The 24,291-nt window shown below is 43.7% G+C and overlaps 1 protein-coding gene across 9 annotated transcripts in view; it reads right to left on the reverse strand.

Moving 5' to 3' along the window:
* Nucleotides 1–24,291, reverse strand: part of QKI (QKI, KH domain containing RNA binding) — a 185,370-nt gene that overhangs the window by 121,904 nt on the left and 39,175 nt on the right. For all 9 annotated transcript variants that reach the window (XR_010792940.1, XR_010792941.1, XM_066605422.1 and 6 more), the window contains exon 2: nucleotides 8,858–9,006. Coding sequence is in view for 7 of the 9 variants with exons in the window: in XM_066605422.1 (XP_066461519.1) it covers nucleotides 8,858–9,006 (149 nt within the window). In the remaining 2 variants the exon portion in view is untranslated. The remainder of the gene's footprint in view (nucleotides 1–8,857; nucleotides 9,007–24,291) is intronic.

Here is a 24,291-nt window from a genome sequence, read left to right on the forward strand (position 1 = left end):
TGTAATGTCCACTGCCCCCACAATATCCGATGCAAGTTGTCTTAATGTGTCCTAATGGAGAATATGGTGTACAAGGTGGCTTACATCTAGAAACATGCACCAAGCTTCTAGAAAGCACAGATCCACTTATGGCAAATACTCATTTGTTTGACAATTCAGAGTGATCTACTAGTTAACTAATGAAATCCACATAATTGCAAAGAAGAAAATCCATTGATGGGAAGGGTTCCTCCTTGAACTGAAAAGAACCATTTTATTCCAGCACCAATCACTTGAGCGCTGTAAGCACGGGCTGCTAATTTACAAGCACAAATGGCCAGAGAGCAGAAGACAAACAAGAGAACCAATGAATTTGCATTGTGGTTCTAGTTTATAAACACAGAAACTAAGAGATCTCTCCTCTAACAATGATAAAGGCTTCCCCTGTGTAACCTCAAACCCAAACCATAATCATTCTTTCACTCTAATAGTCGCTCACAGTCAGTCATGCTATAATCTGCAAAAAAAATGGTCTGTCTAATGATAGATTGTCTAATAAGTGACAGTAAAAGGTATTTGGAGCATCAGCGTCTACCAGCAAGACCAAAACTATAGAGACGTGACCTACACACATCTATAGAATCTGTGAAATTATAGGAAACTGATTAATTACGTGAAGTTGTGGTCATCTTAAAGTGTAATAGTTGTTTCAGGTGACACATCAGCGGTCACGTGTATACATGAGGCACAACACCGTTTCTGGACAATATATAACTTGTATCCATTTCAGACTTTTTCCTCTCTGTTTACCATTTCGAATTCTCAGTTTTCTCTGAACTCTCCCAAGTGGTTGGAGAGTAGCTGCTATGACATGTCCCACACACAGATACATTGGAGAGCAGGATCTCTTATTCCCTGAGAGCACACCCTCTGTCTAGCATGGAAGACATTATATAGCAGTACTGAGCAGTATAGCGGTCAATCCAGCACTGGGCAAGGTAACACACTTAAAAGAAAACCTTTTCAAAGGCACTCAATCATCATATATTTTTGTAGCCATATCTACAAGATTACTTGGTTTCTCTTGCTGGGAACAATCACATAAAGAAAACCGGTCATGACCTTTTAGCACCAGACTACATTACGGGGCTCAAAAGTCAGGGAACATGCATGTCCAGGGAGCGTTTTATACAAGTGGTACCTCGGGATGCGAGTGGGGCGCCTAATACTCACCTATGGCCGGCATTTCGGTCCTCGCGATGGCCTGCGGTGTTGCTGCAGGCTGTCACATCCTCCTCCCCGCCGACAGAGCATTGCTTTCTGGATGCGGGGCTTTAATGTCCCGCCTTCAGCAAGCTAATACTCTGATGGGTAATCCAGTGCCGCATCAGTCAATGAAAGTCAGCGCTGGGTTAACCAATCACAGCCATTCAATGATGTGCGGAGAAGTATTCACAGGCGCAGACTTCAGAAAGAGACAGTGCAGGAACGGGGCACCCTGGAAGTCTAAAACTTCTCTCCCTGACATATGAGCTCCTCTCCCTGTATAAAGCTCCTCTTCCTAGCGAGTGACAGGTTCCCTTTAAGGGGGTTTTCCGGGGAAATATTGTTGATGAGCTATCCTCACAATAGGTCATCATTAGTTGATCCGGAAGTGTGGGGAGAAACAAGGGGAGATCAGTGCTGCTGTAAGGGACCAGGATTGTAAGAAGGGAATTCCCTTATTAGGATATGCATTTCTTTCAACAGGCCACTAGTTGGCTAAGATACAATAACAAATTGAAATGCCTGTCAGAAGCGGGAAAGAGCCTAGCGCCTGATATTACAAGGAGGTCTACCAATCCCCAGGTAACAGCAGGGCTATAATTCATATTAAATTTGAAAATATGTGCAAACGAAATCTAAAACAAAGACACTATTAAAAAAGTCATTAAACTAATAATTTAAACTACTGTAACTATAGTTTAGCAAAAGTGACCAATGTGAAGCAGTCCAAGACACACTCCTTATCACTGCTTCACACTGCCTCCTCTGTAGCCTGAAGCAATGATTAGACAGCCAGGGTCTCAAACTACCGCAAACTAGGCACTGTAGATGAACTATAGTTACAAATCTTAGCCGACTGACCTGAGCTAAAATATAGCCAAGCAGGAAGCCCTGAGTAAAAATAAATGGTGTGTAATCATCTCCTGCATGTACTGACTTACATATCAATTTTGAGCTTCTGACTGGAGGGTGGCTTTAAAAGAGTCTTCAGCTGCAGAGTATGGGTGCCTCTTTCTTTCACACTGCAGCTGCTTCCCCCTCCCCTCTCCATAAATATCTATGGGTAGCATGTAACCCGATTCCTCAGTGAAACAATGATCCATGTCTAAACAAGTTTTTACAGTAAATGATCAGTACAGAAAGGAGGAGAAGTGTTGTCTCTAAGTGTAAAAAAGGCATTTTTCTCTAACAAGATATGTTTCGAATGCCCATGGGCAGGTTGCATTCTGACTGCGAAATCTGGCAGCGGGATCAGACCCTGTGCCACAGCATTGACCCCCGCATACCTGTCAGTTGTTTTCCTCTCTGGTGTGCCGCTGTAAATGTGCAGTGCAGAAACTTGTGCCAACAATGACACAGATCCGCTGCGACTTGTGGATGGACGGCTTCCATTGACTGATGGAAGCTTTCTGTGCGAGGCCCGCACTAGAATAGGACATGCTGTGATTTTTCCCCATGAGAGGGAAAAAAAGTTTAAAGAAAAAAGTTAAATAAAATCAGTTGATTTTCATTCGTGGGCAGGGAAAAGCGTTCTCCTCGCATGTCCTATGAGGAGTATTTTCTGCAAGGGGCATACATGCTCCAATGAGGCCAGGCAAGTGCAGGAATGCAATTTTATTAAAGTGAGGGACACACTACGAAAGTGAAGCTTCAAAACCTTTAAACTTTGATCTAATGTACAAATATTCTGTCAATACAATCAGTATATATATTAAGGCCTGATTGCTACACCACTAAGCTATATAGCAAAACTGTTATATTGTGTTAAGTCCACTCCCAAGACACTTTTATATGTAGGAATATGAGAATTCCTAGTACATTTCCAGAATGTGTCTACAGAAACAGACAACGGCCGTTCTTAACACGTCACCTATATCCACCATGAAGTCTGCGAGCAGCCTTAACGTGGCTATGAGCTTATCTATATCATTTCAGCATTTTAATATTCATCAATGATATGTTATTTAGTTAGTAAACTCCCCAAAGTACAATTAATCCCCAGATTCATCATTTTGTTGCACTAATTAAACATTTTAAGGAAAATGGTCAAAAAGTACGCACAAGCTGTTTATCACTGCTGCCCTTTGAGCTCCACAATCCTCGGAGGACGTGATTCTTTAGATGTGATAATTATTGAGTTCTTGAGTTTGACTAAGAAGCCACAGAGGAACACCAGTAGTGAATTTCACATTAATCAGAGTTAGCACTTTTTTTTTTTTTTTTTATTAAAGCTGTAATTATAATTTAAAAACATTTATTCATTTGTGAGAATAAGGGAGAACAGTTTAACATTGAAGTACATTCAGATGAAAGACTTCGATTAAGTCAATTTTGTTAAATACTCTTCAATTAACAATTCAACAGAGGTTTTACCAAAAGAGAAGACAAAGTGCTACCATGAAACTTTGTCAGGAGAAGAGTCTAGAGTTTTCATTTTAGAAATATGGTAATAGGTTGTATTTTAGATGTGGTAATAGTTTCCGAATCAGAGATTCTGAAAACTTCAAGAACTGAAAATGCGCAAATAGGAAAATGTGACTTTAAGGTCGCAAGCTCAGAAAGTTCATCGAAATAACTTCCAAACAACTTTCAAGTTGTTCTTAGAGCGTTCTGGCTCGCTGTACTGAAATAGAATTTGGCATGACAAACCTATGGGATTTTTCAGCATTAGATAACTTATTTTGCTGTATTGCGGATGGATGACCGCAGTGGCTCGTGGTCGGTCACGTGTATCCCTGTGCCGCCGCAATGTTAATTGCGTATGGCTGCGGGTCGGATGGCTTCCATTGACTGTCTGCACAGAACTCGCCACAAAATAGAGCATGCTGCGATTTTTCCTGCGCCCACGGAATACACAATTTGTATCCATGAATGTGAGCGAAAAAGCTTAAAGGAGATGTCCCGCGCCGAAACGGGTTTTTTTTTTTTTAAACCCCCCCCCCGTTCGGCGCGAGACAACCCCGATGCAGGGGTTAAAAAAACCACCCGCACAGCGCTTACCTGAATCCCGGCGGTCCGGTGACTTCAATACTTACCGCTGAAGATGGCCGCCGGGATCCTCTATCTTCGTGGACCGCAGCTCTTCTGTGCGGTCCACTGCCGATTCCAGCCTCCTGATTGGCTGGAATCGGCACGTGACGGGGCGGAGCTACACGGAGCTACACGGAGCCCCATAGAGAACAGCAGAAGACCTGGACTGCGCAAGCGCGGCTAATTTGGCCATCGGAGGGCGAAAATTAGTCGGCACCATGGAGACGAGGACGCTAGCAACGGAGCAGGTAAGTAAAAAACTTTTTATAACTTCTGTATGGCTCATAATTAATGCACAATGTATATTACAAAGTGCATTATTATGGCCATACAGAAGTGTATAACCCCACTTGCTGCCTCGGGACATCTCCTTTAAGTACAGGCTTTTCAATGCCCGCATTTTGCCACGAATCACTTGCGCAGACGCCGATCTCAGATTCGGCCATTGGAATCTGCCTGTGTTAGCCCGGCTGAAGAAGAAAGTAGGGAAACTGTGTGGTAAATGCTAAAACATGTCAGAATTAAAAATACCGCAAAAGTGAAAATGGGAGGGGGTGCGCAGAATGCAAAAAAAGTTATGCAAAAAAGCAAAATCCTGCTTACAAATTATATATTCTACTAATACACATAATATATGTCCCTGCTGATTAGCTGATTTTGGGGGCTACAGCACTTCAGGGAGCGACAACCCACCCCCTCATTGTTTGTTAGGCACAGCTTTGTAAATTTTGTATTGGCTGCACCCATCATTGCAGATAAGGTCCATTGACCTGACTGGGACTGAGCTGCCCTTGGTAAATAATGAAGGGGACGCACTGCGATCAGCAGAGGCTCCAGAGGGCAGGCCATTAATATTAAAGTCCCTGAAACCCCCTTCAACAACTGGAAGATACTCAGGATTTTTTTAAGCTTCTCCTAGAGGTCAATGACAAGTGGTGATCGTGTGCTGAAGCTTCAGGCACCTTCTGGAAGAACCATAATATTGCTCAAAAGAGAATGCTAATTGTTCAGTCTATACGCATGCTAACGACTGAACGGTAATCGGTCACTTTTCGATCAGCGTTCATCTTCTGCAAGCATAAAAACCATTGTTGGGTCATTCACTTACTGATTGTTCAGTTGTTCTCAGTCACTTGTACAGCGAATGTGAATGACAGAGATGTATCCATATAAACAGGCTGACGAGCGAACTTGTTCATATAATAAATGGGCTTACCTAAGGCCTCATGTCCACGGCACGCCGTTTTCATGCAATTATTCGCAGCAGATTCTCTGCGAGTAGTCGGTAAAACGATTTTTGTGTGCGGGAGATCGTGTTTTGTTTTTTTTTCTGCGCGGGTGCACTGCAAATCATCTGCGCTGAAAAAAATCTGCAACTCTACCTCCCAACCTTTTCCCCACCTCCCTAATTTATTTTAACCCCCAAATCTGCAGTGAATTTGCTGATGCACTGCGGACCCTAAGCTCCCATAGAGATGAATGAAGCATAATCCATGATAAAATGGAGCATGCTGGGATTTATTATCTGCGCGTGGCATCCGCAAATAATTTATCATTAAATCCACAGGTGTTAAATGAAGTGCGGATGCCCCATGCTTCTCTATGGGCGGCTAGAGCTGCGGATCTCCTGCGCGGATCCCGCAAATCAAATATGCCCATGGACACTGGGCCTGGCTCTCCCAGAATGTGAAGCTGCACTCTTTAGGCCCAATGTCCACGGGTGGATTTGATTTGCGGGAGATCCGCAAATCAAGCCGCCAATTAAAAGCATGTGGATGTGATTTTTTTTTTTTGTGCGGGAAGAAAATGTTAGGCCTCATGGCTGCGGGCACGGGTGGAAACCACTGCGGAAATCCACACTTGGAAACCGTGCGTGCCCGTGGGCATGAGGCCTTAAGGGGCAAGGCTAGACCTCTCAGACCATCTTGTTACACGGACACATATGTAAAAACACAAGCCATGAGCCATGAGGCTGCAGAGGTCTGACTGGAGTCCTATATATTCTGCGATATTCTGACAAGCCAGGACAAAATACAGAGGGCTACATTCAGAGTCGAATTTCATTCAAATGAAACTCACACAGTCAACACTTGTGATTTCAGACTACACAGGCCATGGTTCTATGACGTCACAGGTTTTATCACATGATCAGACAGACGCTGCTTTTCAGAGCTGCTCCCTTGCATCATGGAAAATGTTATGTTATTATATTGAACCAGAAATGCTTTACTTAATAGCGTTTAATATCTACAAAAAGGAATCAAAACTTTTATTAAAGGGGTTGTCCACTTCTACACTACCGATGACCTAGCCTCCGAATAGGTCATAAATAGCTACTCCACTGCTCGGGACCATGGCAGACCAGGCAACTCCATACACATCGCAGTGGCCAAGTTGGTAAGGCCACTGTCACAAAGCCTGTTTTTTTTACCACGATTAGCATGGTGTTTCAAATGCCATGCTAATTGCGATATAACGCCTCCATTGATTTCAATGGGGCCTTGCAGGCTGGCGCTTGATTTTCAGGCGCTGTCTGCTCTATTTTAATGCGTTTTATTGTTTGTTATCGCACCTCAGTCAGCACAATGACGGGGTGCCTTAAAAAATGCTGAAGCATGCGTCCGAAAACACCGCGCAGTAAGACACCGTGGTTTTGTAAACGCATGCGAAAGATCAGTCTAATTTCCATTAAAGTCAACGGGAAGAGTGCCTGCATTACCAACCCAGGCTGCTGCAATGTATATACAGCCATCCACTCCCTGATTATACAGGGTGATAGTGGCCAGGAGGACAGCCACATAAATTTGTGGCGCACATTAGGCAATTACAATGAAGGTGGTCAGCAATATCTCTGGAACATTTTCATCATTTTCAGCCCTTTAAAATTTATTCTGCTGTGTATTTTCTTTTCATTTTTATTTAAACCAGAGACTAAAAAAAAAATTCAAGTTTTTAGAATTGCGATATTGCATCTAAATTTAAAAATGAAAATCGAACAACAGAAACCCATTTCATGCTTGGAAAATTCTATCCCAAATCTATTTTGGGGAAGCTTTAAATGGACACATTATCGCAGGGATGCAATTCTGTCTCCTTCCCTGAAATATTATTTGTCAATGTCAGAGTCTGCAATAGCCTTTAGTTGTGAGGGTCAGTCACTGCAGTGTCCCAACCCGCTTTACTCTTACAATTGCCCTTTTTGGTACAAAGAAAATACACAAATATAAAAGCAAATCATATTAATATATGTAATGCACCCAAATTAGCGGTTCGCCATCTACTTACAATAACGACACAACTAACCATGTGGCTGAATAATACCTGCGCTCCAAGAGGACATAAAAAAAAAACTAATCTGAAGTCTGTGATAACGGCAGCATCGCTGGATATCACAAGATTTGCAGACAAACTAAGCAATAATGTTCAGTGATGCCTCTGCAAAAAAAAAAGCAACTTATTGAAATGAGACCTCTTGGAATACAGGTTTTGTAAGCTGATTTGCCAATCAAGTCCCCTGACATACTGTACGCCGCTAAATCTGATTAGTCATAGCTCTGCAACTCTGGTCTTTAGACTCGGATACAAGGTTATCTTCACTCACATCAAGGTGAAAGTTACTGAAGAGTGGCACAAAGTCACAAAAATAAAAGATCATTCTCATAATTGCCCACAAGAGAATAGCAAAAAAATATACTCAACACCCCCAAAATTGGTGACAGATACAGTTTAAAGTGTGAAGGCAGAAAGGGTCGTGTAATCTAATAATAATCCTTATTTATATAGCGCCAATATATTCCGCAGCACTTAGACAAATCTTTTCCCCATTAGCCATAGCAGTACTCTCAAGCCTAAACGACAGCAATTGTCAATTGGAATCTAGGGATATGTAAATACTTAACAGCCACCTTAGTACCATAATGCTGGGATATCACAGACAAAGGCCGAGCTTACATCAGTGTCGGTATTGCATATTCCACGCACGAGGAATGCACTGTACCAATCTCCTATAACGGCCACGTTACCGCTTACACGAATGGCGCAAAACATGTGCAAGAAAAATCGCTGCATGTTCTATCTTGGCGTATATTACGTGCGCACACATGCCACGATAATACATGGCGATGGGCGGCACACAGCAGGGCCACAATATTATTGCATAAGTGGCTGCCCGGATATATGCTGCAGCCGGAACGCTGCGAGATACGCTCTTGCGAGCCCAGCCACAACCTCAAAGATACAGCAATGTAATTGTAATATGTACCGTTTTTCCCCAAAAATAAGACAATGTCTTTTATTAATTTTTGTTCAAAAAGGTTTAACTTTTTTTACATGTATAGGTGCCTGGACACTATTTAAATTGACTTTTTTAATTAACTGTTAGCAGGGCTTCATTTTGGAGTAGGGATTATATTTCAAGCATCCACAAAAGGCCTGAAAAATCATTTTGCATCCTCAAAAATCATGCTATGTCTTATTTTCAGGGTATGTCTTATTTTCAGGGAAACAGGGTACATACAATGTTTTTCCACAAAATATCATTCCTTCCAAAACATCGATGATGATATACAAAATATATACTTACATCTGGATATTCTTTTACAGGCACATAAAGTTTTTCTTGCAACTGTACAATAGGTCCAATACCATCTGGCAATTCGGCACTTCGCCTGTCAGTGTTGCCACTACCATTTAATGTGTCGTTGTACATGTCTTTCCGTACTCTGCTGATCTCTGCTTGAAAGAAAAAAAACAATAATCAATAGCTGAAATTACCCATAACTGCAAATTAAATTCTTCTAATATAGAACGTGAACTGTCAGTGTCGCTCGGTACCTGGTAATGTGGCCATTGTCATGGGCTACCAAATGGACAGAACCAAGGAATATTACTCTATATGGAAGACCACACTTTTTAGCATTACATTTTAATCCTGTTCACACCAACCTCACTCACACATATAGAATTTGTACCGTAAATGCAATGATCACAATATCCTTCTCCTAATATTCAGCGAAAACTAAAATTATCAAGGGATTGTTTTCAAGTAAGCATGAAACCTGAGAACGCAATATGCCGTGGCGATGCTCCGCCATCACAATGGAAAAGTTGTAGGGTAAAGAAGCTGGCGTCAGTTTAATATGAGTATTTATACCTCACCAGGACATTTATTATTAGGCTATGACTGCACAGACACTTTTCAGCTGCTTATCAAAGCCCTGCTCCGTCATGGAAAACGGAATGCCGGATCAGTCTACAATAGATAGACGTGGCACCAGATGGAATCCACCGACTAGAATGGGGTTTGTCCGGCCCTCCAGCATTGTCCAAGACAAAACAGTGCAGTATGCTGTGCTATACAGTTCGACACTATAGAGCGGAAGCAGCCCTAGAGTATACATGGCTAAATTAACAGAATCACCAAAAAAATTGCCAAAAGGCAAAAAGATAACCCAACGATTATACCCTCCCAAAAGAGAATATAAAATGATATACTTTATGTAAAGTAAAGGGGTAAAAAGGGGGAGGAACTGCCCTCACAGCCTGCCTAGCAATATATATTTAGTTCTTTTTTTTATGGACTCAGTAAGGATTTAGTTCAACCACCTATGCCTTAATTTTTAGTGTCTTTGTCCGTTTTGAGCACATATGTCAATAAACCATTAGGCTATCTTTTTGCCTTTGACAATTCTTTGGAAATTCTGTGCCATAGTGTTGGGCATTGTGTGCCAGCCATATGGAGGCTCTGATGCAGATGTGAACATAGCCATACTCCTGAGACAGATGCATACATGTTCCTGTGTCACATGTCTCCCCTTGTAATGAATGGGAGCAGGCAGAGTTCTCGCTGCAACAAAATAAGGATTATTATTCCCAGCTTTGTTTTTTTTGGATTGAAAGGATGCTTCCTACAATGCCGATAGTAAACCCCAAGTACAGCCTCTTTCAGGGGGTTTGTACTGAACCCAACACAGACTGCTGAGAATTTATGAAAAAAGTGATGGATGTCGACTAAAATAGAAATGCTTAAATAAAAAAAAAGAAGCAAGCATATAACATGCTCTTTTAATTTGAAAGGTCATTCTAATAAAACACAGTAGAAAATATATCAAGTGTGTCAAATAAATTGAAAGGGCAACAACATAATGGACCTGAGAGACCAGGGAAAAATGCTGCCCCAAGCAAGTAAGCAAAACTGGCTCCCAGGGTACAAGCCGGCGTTCTGCACTAGACTGGAGTTTGTTTTACATAATCAGCTGGTTGATTTTAAAAATGATAACCAAATCCCTGGCAATGCAGGAGATTACTCTGGATTACGGGGTTGTACTCACTTGCTATTGTAACAGTCTTTACATTATTATGCTTCCTCTGTGGCCATAAGGTTATATTCAGCCTACATAGGCGGAATTTAAAAAGATTACAGTACTCTTGGCAAAATCCTCAGCAAATTCACTTCGCTTGTAGAAAAAAAAAAAAAAAGTTCAGCCTACAACAGGACATCTGCACCGAGTAAATATACAGGGCAGCAAATACAATTCCAGTCCGCATTTCACTTGAGGAAACAAAAGAGAAATTAAGCAAACTTCAACAGCGTCAAGTGAGTTTAAGCATGTGAGCTGAAGGGTAGGAGCGGCCGGCGGTGGTGGGGCTGATGAAAGCCTCGCGGCAGAACTCGGGAGGTAAGACTTCTACAGGCCTGCAGGCTCTCCACACAAAAGAAAATGATTGAATTCTGAAATTGAGAGAGCTGACAAATCAGCAAAAGCACTGTCCATTAATCACTAGCGTGACAGTTTAATCATCCTAAGTACTTTTATAAATAGTGCTCACAGGAGAAAACCAGATTCAATTTTAACCCCTTATGAATAGTGGCTAACCAACTGTTGAAAAATTAGCTATATGTCATACATCCCAGCTGTGCAAATAAATATACATAATAAGAGCTTACAGACCCCCTCTCTCATTTCTACACCGTTACATTGTATTCCAAAGACCCTGTGCCGTGCAGCGGAGATGGTCCCATATAATTGCATGAGCCAATTCTACTTTAGATGCATAGTTTTCTAATAAATTTTAGCCAAAAGCCCAAGGATCTCCACGTAGTAAACATTTCAGTTACACTTTTTTTTTACTCAACAAGACATGGCCTCTGTCAAGTGTATGGTGTTATTATTGGGTATACGAGTGGTCATCAAAGCATAAAACACTGCCAGAATACAAGAAGGTCAATAACAAATGACACCATCAAGTGTGGAAGATGTCTCTACTGGCCACCCTAGTGCATTACCCTCACAAGAGGAATGGGAGACTTGCAAGACAATTACCGAGGGGAGCAGATGAACAACAAACAGAAAATGAGAGGGAACCCTGAACGAGGAGTCTAATCTGGTCCGCAAGTAGAGTCAATATCAGATTATTGGAGAGCACCACTTCACAATAGACGTTTCATGGTAAAATAGGTGGTCGGAGTGCCTTATGGAATAGTATTATTTATTGGCCTGACACGGAAAAATCCCTGAAACTATGAAGGCACATAGCAAACCTAGAGAATAATTCTAGTAAAGCTCTAGGCCGGCTCTCACACGAACGGGTTGGATTCCGCATGCAGCGACCACGCGTACCTGTTACTTTTCTTCTTAATTTGCACTGCGGATGGCTGCGGTGAGTCGGGGATTGGACAGCTTCTATTGACATCAATGGAAGGCGTCTGTGCAAAATCCGCTCTAAAATAGAACATGCTGTGATTTGTCGTCCACTCGTGGAAATCGCAATTGGTTTCCGTAAGAGTGCAGGAAGAAGAGTTTTTACATAGCATGGTACGAACGTTATCTGCTGCGTAACCGCTGTGCTGACCACAGATTCCACAATGCAAATCTGTTCCTGTGCAGTTGGTCATATAGGGTAAAGACAAGGATTTCACTTCAGAATGTTTTGGGTCGTTCTTAAGTATTATGTAACCAGATGCAATAGAAAGGGTTAGGGCTCCTTTACATGAACGTGTGGCGTCAGCATATTATGCACATGGGTTTTGCACATGTAGCACGCTGTACCCATCTGCTGTAGGCTCCCATGTTACCACTCACGCATATTGCATGAAACACGGCGCAATAAGGATCGCAGCATGTTCTATCTTGGTGCGTATTACACGCGCAAACACGCCAAGATGCTGTGTGCCACCAATCGTCATGCAACAAGTACGCAATGTCATTAGATACTTACGACGGTCACATGCAGGCAGCGGATTCTGCTTGTGTGAAGCCGATTCTATACAAGCAGTCTGGCTTCCTGTGAAACAAGTTTCAACTTGACGCAGGCAGAAAAGTCACGTAAGAGCTTACAATTAATGAAAAGGCCTTAGGATCCAAGTCCAGGCTCACAGAAAAAGCTTTGCAACGTACAATAAAAGGGGTTGTCCTCCTTTGGAAAGTCCCTTCCTCAAGCAATTTTTTTATATGTACATACATGGTACAATCCAAAATTACCTGAGAGCAATGCACAACTGGTGAACAAGGCAAAAGGAGCGCCAATAAGAGCTTTATAAAATGTTCACCGATAGAATTGATGTAGCGCTATAGATATACAGCGGGCAAGTATTCACCACCATTCACATGGCAGAAAACACAACTACAGTCAAACTACTAACGATCTGTTAGTATGTATGTGGGTGCTTCTCATGCTCCACCCTTGGTAACATCATCGCAGGTCCTGCAACATATATAAAACACAGAGCCCGACTAACAGAAGAACACCGTTAGGGCTCTTGGAAGGGGAGGACAAAAATAACAAAATGAGAATACAACTAAGCCATGATTTTCATCTCTGTTACAGGTGCATTGTGGCACTTTCCTGTCTCCAAATGTGGTGCTATGTGCATCAAACTACTAACAACCACTTGCCCACGAATATGTATGTTTGTGTGTGTGTGTGGGTGCTTCTCATGCTCCACCCCTGGTGACGTCATCACAGGTCCTTCCATATATATAAAACACAGAGCCTAACCAACAGAAGAACACAGAGCTCTTGCAAGGGAAGGATAAAAATAACAAAATGAGAATACAACTAAGCCGTTATTATCTCAGACACAACTCAGCGGTCCTGACAGAAGACACTGACCTACCGCCACCCAGTGGGCTGAAGAAACTGTGGTGACGTCACTGCTGCAGGAGGAGCCATTGTGCAGTTTGGTAGAAAGTACTGTCTGTATACTGGATAAGCAGCTGACAGGACCTGTGATATCACAGTCATGTGATCGTGTGTGGGTGGAGTCAGTGATCACATGACCAGGGGCTGATCACTGTATCCAGGAGTTAGCCGAGCTGGTGATGTCTGGAAATCAGCATGGATGTACGATGTAGTAGATGTGTGTGTGTGGGTGTGTGTGAGAATCAGGATGGATGTAGTAGAGCTGTGTGTGTGATATGTGGGGATCAGGATGGATGTAGTAAAGCTGTGTGTGATATGTAGCAGAGCTGTGTGGGGCAACTGGTACTATTAATTTCCTAATAATTACTAGTATACTATTAAGATATAAAGAGGATTACAAACACATAGGAAATGCCGGCAAGACAGAGAAGTATAGAGGTAACAGCCCATATAACATAGGCAGGGGCAAGAAGGACAAACCCACAGACATTCCATAATATATATCTATTACCTCAGGAGGAGGCCACATTAATCATGAGAACAGAGATGTATGAAGGAGTGCTGACCGCCCTCTCTCCTCAGCCCTCCGTATACTGTATATTACATGTGGTACCTCAACCATAGACGTAGAAGCCATGTGTATATATTCTATATTTACACACGCTGACAAGGAAGAGTCACATTCCTCTCCAGTATCATGGCTGACATGTATGCTATTTTTATTTTCTGCCAGTTCCCTCAGACAAAGAATGACCTTGAGAGCGGGAGGCCTTGAAGCAGACGGCAGCAAACGCTGGATTATTTTACAATGCTCAGCAACAAAAGGTTCCTCTGCTTTTTAAAATAGGCTGGTAAAGCTCACCGACCACTTAAATATATTTACCGGCATGCAAACCATCGAGAACGATGCGGCCATATTGCTCTAACAACCCCCTCGTATCACTGCACTCCGCACCTCCACTCTGAAAGCACCCTAGAAAGGAGGTCGCAATAGTGCCAAGTAGCGCCATATCAGCAGCTGTGGCATTCATGCCCCCTACAAGTGGAAAACAGACCGGATGAGACACGAAGTTACCTCATGTGTATAATCCACAATCCGAAAGACCGCTCATTCTCACATTTATCCGCCATGTTCTGGCGTACATGTTACAGCAATGGACGGCTGTAAGGTGCGCTTAATTCAACTAGGCTATATACTTTCTCTAGGCAGTGTACAGAGCGACAAGTACTACTTAGGCCGCATGCACATGGGTGGATGTTTGCTGGGGAATCCGCAGCAAATACCGCCTGTTACTTCCTATGGAGATCCATTCGCAGTACGGATTCGCAGCCGGGCACAGGGTCGGATTCTGCAGCGGGCTCCCACATGTGGAATCTGACCCGCCTGTGTGCATGCGGCCTTAAGCAAAGTAGGAAGAGTCATGAAAAGGCCTTTATGGAGGAGGTGGGAGAATATGAGAATGTGACAAGTAGTACAAAACTACATGACAGGACATGACATGACTTCGGCCTGGGCCAATCGCGCGTATGCGTAGCTGAATGCCACTGATGCAATTGTGCACGCAAAATATACACACTGGGTTCCCGTTTCTGCAAGTAAATACACCTGTGTGACACAGGCCTATCTTCGTGAATGAAAGACGATGGCGATGGACTGCGGGGACATTGGAAGAAGATGAACGAGGACAAGCGTTAAGATTGCAGGACATTAGACATGATGGGGTGTGATGGTGCCAAGGTGGAATCATCATCCTTTGTGGTGCAGGGAAAAAAATGGATTGCCTGGGGGGTGGGGGGCCAGTCCACGGCTCGCGGTGGTAGTTTATACTTTGCTGGTATGCCTTTTTGGCATTTCGTAGAATGCCTAGAAGATGTAGGAAATATTTAGCATTTCAGAAGGACTCATTTTACACATTCTCTGTAAAATATATGACAGACTGGAAAGCTGTACAGTTTGCGAAGCTATTCACAGTCCACAGAGGATACCACTGACACGAAACGGGCCCCATCAGAGAATATGGGATTGGTTTTGTGCTCACCCCCCTTCACCTGCAAAGTTTTCACACTCTCTGCGCTTCCTTCACCAGGCACCCAGCGGCCTCTAGTGAGTGCAGCACTGCTGATCAGATGGTATGGAAGTGGCATCACCTGACCAGCGGCGCTGCACTCAATAGACACATCACATCAGCAGCAGCGCTGCTCCGATTACAGGCCACCGGGTGTGCCATGAAGGAAGCACCGAGAGAGCAAAACCGTCAGAGGTGAGGTGGGAGTGCAGTATCCTCTGAAATCCACTGCGGAAGTGCAGCTGATTTAGAGTCAAAATCCGTACTGATGTTGCAAATTTTGACTTTACTGAAAATGTGAAAAAATTGCCACGGAAATTCCGCAGTATTTTCACTAGCATAAATATACTCTGAAGAAGGAGGGGAAAAAAGAAAACATGCAAGACAAAAACAAAAAAACGCCATACGCACAGGATGCCGCATTTTAATAAAAACGCCACTGATCCTGAATATACTACAAAAACGGTGTGCAAGCAGAATTTTTAATGTATTACTATAGACTTTAAAAACAACATCGTAACGGTGTTTTAATATTTCTAACATGCTATGAAAGGGGGTCAACACTATGTGAAACCTGTCCTTGATCTGATCTTAATAAGCGCCATCTGACCTCGAAGTGAATATAGTAGTGACCTAAGGGGAGAGGTAATGTCACCATCTCATTGTCACTTCTCGTGACCTGGGGATGTCATTTCAACACCACAGAATATCCATTCATGGGTTTTTCACCATGACCACAAAACACAAATACTGTGAAAACAGCCAAAGTCACCATTAATAGTAATCCACAAGCCCACACGTAGCATTGCCTGCACTCGGCTTATACCACACAGCTGCCCATAGCTCGCCACCTGCAGGGAAAGCACATGAATACTGCCTGCATCCTGACCATCACCACCCTGCAGCAGGCATTCACCCTCAATATCATCTTGTGGGTTAAATAGCAGGAAACGTAAATCTGTGCCATCGGATGAGGCGACAATGCACGGGCATACACGGCCATCAGCCTGAGGTGCCCATCTCCGAGCGTCCTTTCCCTTTAATTGCTCGTCTAATCAGAGCTGACATCGCGCTACATCATGTTACAAGGGCTTCCTAATTCCTTAATGTTTGACAGAGGAGCAATTTAAATTATTGCACTTTCACAAAGTACCGAAACATTTTGTGCATTCTTACAAGTCCAATTTGTATGCAGCATTTGTTGAGATCTCTATGAAAGCAAATTTATTAGCATCATTATGGTCGCTCAACTTGCTGCGCGGATGCCATAGATATGCAAAGTTGAATTTCTGCGTCCATCTGTTTTCTGTTTGTGCATCACTAGTCATCTAAAGCTACAGTCAAGATCAGTCACACGCACATACACACAAAAATATAATTACGCTACCACGGGAAGGAGGAGGGTCGGACAGCGCACTTCTGTCGGGGGAGTTCAAATAGATGCACAGCTACAGTTTAGCCTTCAGAAGTCATTAAAAGATTAGAAAGCAACAATTTCCTACACGTTTCCTGCTGCATTGGTGCAACCCAACGTCACAGCGAATGGATGCAGATCTGCCCATGACTAATAATGTCCGTATAGACCTCAGCCTTCTATAGGTACATAGGATTACACTATACATTGGGGTTTTCGGAGCGCTCACATATAAGATTAGCCAGGCACTTGTCAGGAACTTGACAGACATTACACTGTTTTGAGGCAAGACTTCTATGTTTCATTAGACCGAGGCTGACAATTTTCAACTATGCAGCGCTTTGACTCCTCAAAGACACAGTATGTGTATGACAGGGCTGCCAGCAAACCACACAGCTGCAGCTCCATCTTTGAGGAAAGGAATTGGAAGAGACAGCCAAGTACATGAGCACCCTAAATCACACACCAGCCAGTCAGTGACAAACGGCAGGATCCAGCTGTGTCATCATTAGGGACAGTGTCTACGGATGTCTTCTTGGCAAGACACTCGGTACTGACAAACACTGGATCTCACAAGTAATCCTAAAAACAAGATAAGAGTGGGCACGATAATGCACACAGAATAATGAAGAGCTCACACCAAATTCCACCAAGGGGCCGGATTATCATGGCATGCAACCATTAAAGGGCTGCTCAACACTCTTAAAAATATATATATATATATATTTTTTTAATTGGGCTAAGTGATGGAATACTATAAAACTACAAAAGAACCAGTAGTTGGCAAGTCATTAGCCACTAGTCTTTCCCACCGGTGCTGTGCCCATATGTCCACGGCAGCCAATCCCATGCCACTAGTGAAATAAATGCCCTGAAAGGGAAGCGTCACCAGTGACAGCACACATATACAGGATAGCACTGGACCATACCACCAAACTGAGGGGTAGACTAATTACATAAGTTACAAAATGACTGTGTACAACAAGTGTGGGCTTAATGGGGACGGGGGATAAAGAAAAATTAAAATCAGATGACCCGATTAAGTGACAGGACAGGTACTGAAGGATTAAATTAGTTAGTGCAAAATTGAAGAGGGGGCAACAGATGGTTAAAATAACCGTACTCATCACTTCCTTCCCATGTTGGTTCAGCGCCGCTGGTCTCCGTATACTTGGCTGCAACAGTGATGTTCTGCATGCAGATGTAACCGACGCAGCCAATCACTGGACTCTGGCGTACAAAACTCAAGACTGTGGAGGTCCGTGATTGGCTGTCGCAGTAACAGGTCACCGCTGCAGTTTGTCAATAAAGATCAGAGGTGAGGATGGCAGCACGGCAGAATACCAGGGGTTAAATGTAGCAGTGAGTATAGCCTAAAGTTTGGGGGGGGGGGGGGGGGGGTTGTCTTTTTTTCATTTTTAATTATTTGCCGTCCTTTCCCCAATATTACTGTACCTTTGAAAACCCCCTTAGTGTGTTCACACGCAACGGAACTGGTGTACATTTTCCACAGTGGAAAATCTGCCCCAAAATCCATATCAAATCTCACAAACACCTGCACGATTGGTGCGGATCCCTTCAATTGTACGGGTGAAATCTGCTGCAGATCTGCGTCACAATTCGCAACAAATGGTATAGATTGTGATGTGGGTTAAGGTCAGTCTCTGCATCAGAGATTGGGCTACGGATCTGCACCAAATCCACAGCCTGTGAAGGTACTCCAATGGGCGAGATGGAATATGCCACTGAATGCCACCTCAAAAACCACACCAAAATCTGGCTTTTTGTCATGAATCCGCACGCAAAATTTCGACACGGAAACGTGATTTTCCGCACACAGATCCTGTCCATTGACAGGGAAAATTCAGTGTGTGGATGCAAGTGGAAAAACGCCACAAGAGTCAGGCCTCTAAAAATCTGGGGGGGTTTTTCACGTGACTTTTTGTGTGGATCCGTATGTGAAATTTCCGTGGTTTATTCATCAAGAAGTGACATAGAAATTTGCAGAAATTAGGTTTTCTGTGTTAAAATTCCGCATGCAGATTTTGCCAATGACGGGCAAAATGCTGAGTGCAGATCTGTGCAAAAAATCTGTGCCAAAAAGATGCGGAATTTGAGGTGGATTTCATGCGGAGTTATTCTACGGCATACATTCTCTGTGTGCTTGGGCCCTTCTGCCTTTATTTGCATACGTAAAAATATGCAGAGTATTTACACACAAAAAAAACAAAAACAAAAAACACACACAGAAGGGCCAATTGCTTAGATGCGCAAATACACACGTTCGTTGGCTTCAGTGGTCCATTTCAGCTTGTAAGACGCACCAAAATAGGGCATGCCACATATTTTTTCACACAAGTGAAAGTCGCATGAAAAAATACGCTCGTCTGAACACCCCAATATAAATGAATGGGGATTCGGCGCAGCGTATCTCGCCGCACAAAGACACTCGTGTGAACGAGCCCTTAAACAGAGGATGCGAGTTATTCTAGTTTCATCATTTGTACGGCTCTTTCTAGCAGCTCCTCTGTCAGATAAAACAAGACATCACTCCGCATACAAGGATGTGACAAGCCTTAAAGGAATCCGCAGCATTGTTACATCATACAGGCAAGATGAAGAACAGAGGTGATCCACATCCAATTACTGATGTCTGGCCCTATGAGCAACCCCATAACAGAAGCCATGGATACACTTCCACACTGGAATTACACTATACAAGCCGGGACAAGACCATAAAACACTAATCTACAACCAAAAGACACATGATTGCACAACTAGCATTGCCGAAGCAACCTGCAGACGTCCAGAGGTTGGACTATATATTTATTATCCAAGATAAGAAAGATTTGCCCCCTGCTATTTTTGAGGAGTACTTTAAGCCCCAAAAATTAACGTATAGTCATTTAAATTAATAGATGGGCATAAGTGGTGTTGGAAACTCACTATTTACGTAAGGAAACAGTACTGTAACAGTTCTTTCTTACATAGAGACTTTAGGGAATTCTATACCCATTTTACATCATACACTGAACACAAGACTGACACTGTACAACTTATTAAAAAAACGCGTGACGTCACGTAGGCGACTATGGCCTAAACTAACGCAAAGGAAAAAAAAAGAAAAAAAAAAAGGAGTTGACATTTTGGTGGCACATAGCAATAAATCATATAAGTTTCCATTTTGTAACCTGCATTAGGAAAGTGCGCACAGTAGTAATTCCCCCTCATGCATTTCATTTCCCATTGACACGGTATTAGTGTATCTTGATACCACCGGAAGCTATGGGCTTGCCAGGAGGAACGCCCCTGTCACACCCCTAGCTTCCGATTGGCTCAAGAGCTGAAGGCCCTACAAGGAGCTTACGGTAAGTGCATGTCTGTGTAAAGGACCCGTCCCTTAGCTGTAGCGGTGTGACATCAGGTACCCGGCTCCCCTCCCCTCCGGGGCTCTGCCCTCCGCCTGCTGTTTTTGGCCGCTTGCTTCCGTGGTGTCCTAGACCTGTGTGCGGGGGAGGCATGCCAGTCAGTGTCCCCGCAGTGAGAGCCTGCAGTCTGGGGCCGGTGGCTGTCAGTTCCATGTGGGGAGGGGGGGGGGGGGGGGTGAGGCACTTGTCGCCCAGCACTGCCGGCAAAGCCGCTTGATGGCCGGTGTGGTCTCCGTGCTGCCGAACCCACTATGCGCGTAGTGTCCTCACAGTGAAAGGCTGCAGTGTGGGGCCAGCGGCTGTTAGTTCCATGTGGGGAGAGGCGTTAGGCATTTCTCGGTGGGCACCGCCGGCAAAGCCGCTTCACGGCCGCTGTGGCCTCCCTGCTGCCAAACCCGCTCTGTGCGTAGAGGGGGGTTCCGGCTTGTTCGACAAGTGCTGCCGCGGCCATGACATTAGTACAGTTGTATGGTGCATCTTACTAGGCTGCCAGCAGCTGCAGGCAAGGAAAGTATTTGCCCAATCACATACAAGGGGCGTCACCCCCCTGTCTATCTTGACTCCACCAGAACTTCCTGGTGGCGTCAAGATACACTAATACGGACTCTCACCTGGCACCTCCCTTCCAGACAGTGTGATCAGGTGCATGTGCCTGCAGCAGCCAACCCCTGAGCTCACAGCCTGAGGCCAGCGGTTGGCTGCGGTAATTACTGGCCATCTATCATGGGATCACATTAGCCCAAGGAGAGGAAAGAACAGAACTGAGAAGATTGGCAGGAGGCGCCAGGTGAGGTTTGGTTTTTACAGCAAACACATGCCAAGCTAATTCTCACACTTAACAAGTTTATGCTTTGGCCCTATAAATATCTCTAACACATGACCTTAACTATGGGAAACTAGTAATTGATTTTAAGCTCCAAAATATTGACTTCATTTTTTTTAACCCCTTCCTGTCCCAGGATGTATTTGAATGTTAAGAGAATTGTCCTTGGGACTTCATGTGGATGGAGCTGAACTGCAATATCAGACACTGCTAGGGGTAGGCAATACAGCCCAAATAAAAATGTCGATTTCCTCTCCTCCCCTTACATGGAATGATACATAACTCTAAGTAGCTAATTAGCTACTAGAGAGTTAATGCAGCTGGAGTGGGATACTGCCTCAATAGCTTTAAAGAACAATGCAGCTGTTTTGGATATGCAAACAGCTGCTTTGTTCTCAGTGCTTTCAGATGGTGTCCTTCTGAGAACTGCCAGCAGGAGGATACCAGCTGAAAGAATGCTATCAGGACCACCCACTGAGAAAATCAGCGTGTGGCGCTGATAAGAGTCATTTGTTAAAAATGAGCAATGACCGAACAGTGCATGAAAAGTGCACGATAGCTGCGCGTTTCGTCGCAACGGTTATCGCTCAAAAGATGGCTTGAGAGATAATTTTGAGTGATAATCGTTGTGTCCAAATGGGCCTTAACACTCACTTGACTTCATCAACACAGCTTGAATCCGGCCCTGCTTCCTTCCCTCTAGCCACATGGGTAAGGGTAAACCGTTTTTTAAAATCAATGGGAACAGTGCCTGCAGTTACAAACACCGGCCACTACACAAGGGTCGGAGCAGAAGCTTCCGCTCCAACTCTTGTGTATTTGCGGCACTGTCAGCTGATGCACAATCAACTGATCAGTTGGGATCCTGAGCTGTGGACCCCTGCCAATTAACTATTCATGAGGATAGGTTATCAACAGCATTTTCCCCCAGAAAACCCCTTTAAGGATCGTGACTTGGAATGTGCTGCTGAAACTGTCCGTATAAACAAAGCAGCTCTGGCAAAGATAACACCATATTTAATTCAGGAGGCCCCACGTGCATACCTCACAGCTGAGTGCAGTGTTCTATAGTTTTCTTGGGATAACGGAAGAGACAACCCATCAGAGAGCCTCTTAACACTATGGCCCCGGATACAGCGTCTCATCTAGGCTTGCGAAGTTGCCAACTGAACCCTATAGGACTGGCAACATGTGGCGTGGTCCAATGAGTCACAGTACGAATTGGTTTGACCTAATGCTAGAGTTCATGTGTGGCACCAATCCCATGAAGCCGTGAACCCTAGTTGACAACAAGGCGATTCCTGACTGGTGTTGGGTGTATTCTCATGGCATGAGTTGGGTCCACTAGTCCAACTAAACATCATTGACCGGTAGCCACTACGTTTCACTGCTGGATGACCATTTGCAGCCGTTGATTGACTTCACGTACCCTTGACAACGATGTGGTATTTCAGCTCGATAATGTAGTATGCCATCGGACCCAGGTTGCGTAGAAGTAGTTCTAGAAGCATTTTGGAGCGCTCATACAAATGGTGTGGCCTGCACATTCACCGGATTTTGTAGAGAGCTTCAGTCGTACCTGAGATAATGCACCTACAAACACCACTGAGCTATTGGTGGCTATCCAGACGGCATGTGTAGGTTCAATATAATAACTATAGTCAGCAATTAAAACATATGGGACATAATCTATAGCCGAAAAGCCTGCTAAAGATTTGCCATGGAATTTGCTGTAAAATCCACAGCGGATTCTTGACAAATCCACGTTTTGCATGCTGATGCTGACTTCATTCTGCTTATTGAAAATGATGAATTCCACAATGAACATTGGCAGCAAATTGACATTCTGCACATTTTAAATCTGCACTACATGTCAACTGCTATCCAGATTACTTCTGCGGCGTGTGGACCAGGTTACAAAATATCATCCACTATGTTACTACTGTAATATGCTACAGGTTCTCAGCATATCCGTCCCATGTGGAGATACCCAGCAGCTGGGAATACTCTCAGTCCACATTGTACACCCCTATGGAAGGCCCTTACTCCTTTTAATGTCATTTGCGTTGATTGCTTACTTCATCTGTTACTTCCCCAATTGTAAAGCACTGACCAATATTTTGGGACTATATAAAGATTTAATATTCTCACAACATAATTGCTATGCTTACTGTAAACTGCACAAAGAGGTGACATGACTATCACCAGTCCAATAGCACAGGTGCATCCCTATAGCAGAGGCCGTATAGGAATACTAGGTGGCTAGTAAGCTTGGAATAACGTCAATGACACCACAAGCTGCTGTCCATGAGAGAAGTGATTTATGTAGCTGGCGATTATCATCTTACTGGGTGCTACGGAGTCATGTGATATACGTCCAGGCGAGATAACCTCTGCACCAGGTAACTAGACAAGAGGCGGATATCTCTCTAGTAAAAAGCACATCCATCTTCCTCTTACTCCGGGATTCAACTCATTGAGACGAAATCAAAATGTAAATCTCACAAGGAAATTGCAGGCCATCAGTAGCACACAGGAGATAATGTGTTATACGCAGGACAGAGGTGAGGAGGCTACAAACAAGTGCGCACTTTACTTGTAGGCGACTTCCTTACGACGAACCTGTCATGTTATGGCACGGGTTGGAGCTGAGCAGATTGGCACGAGCGAACATTCGAGTTACATGTGCAGATAGTTTACACTGCGCTCGCACTATTGTTTAGTCTTTCCCTAGTAGTTTACACGAAACGAGTTGCAAACAATGATTTTTTGCTTATGCCTGCATAAAACGGACAAACGATATGTGAGTGAAGTATCATTTGTCATGCAATTGTTGGCCGTGTTTACATTGAACGATCAAACAATTTTGAAATTAATTGTTCCATGTAAAAGGGCCCCAGGGGCTGTCCACATCACGCTTTGGCCATCAAGCTTGTAGGGCTTTATGCAGAGCAAGGCTGAATGCAGCCGAGACTTGCATGCATGTTACCTCCCTTACTATTGTGCACTTGTTTGTGGGATTGAAAAGTTTTACATTATAGTCAATGTGGTGAACGGAAACAAAGCTGTACATTTCCATATGCTTGATGTATAGGCTTTTTGTTCTCGAAATGCCCTAAAAAGAGACTTTAATATAACTTTATT

This window comes from Eleutherodactylus coqui, chromosome 1 (genome assembly GCF_035609145.1).
Source record: "Eleutherodactylus coqui strain aEleCoq1 chromosome 1, aEleCoq1.hap1, whole genome shotgun sequence".
Lineage (NCBI taxonomy): Eukaryota > Metazoa > Chordata > Amphibia > Anura > Eleutherodactylidae > Eleutherodactylus > Eleutherodactylus coqui.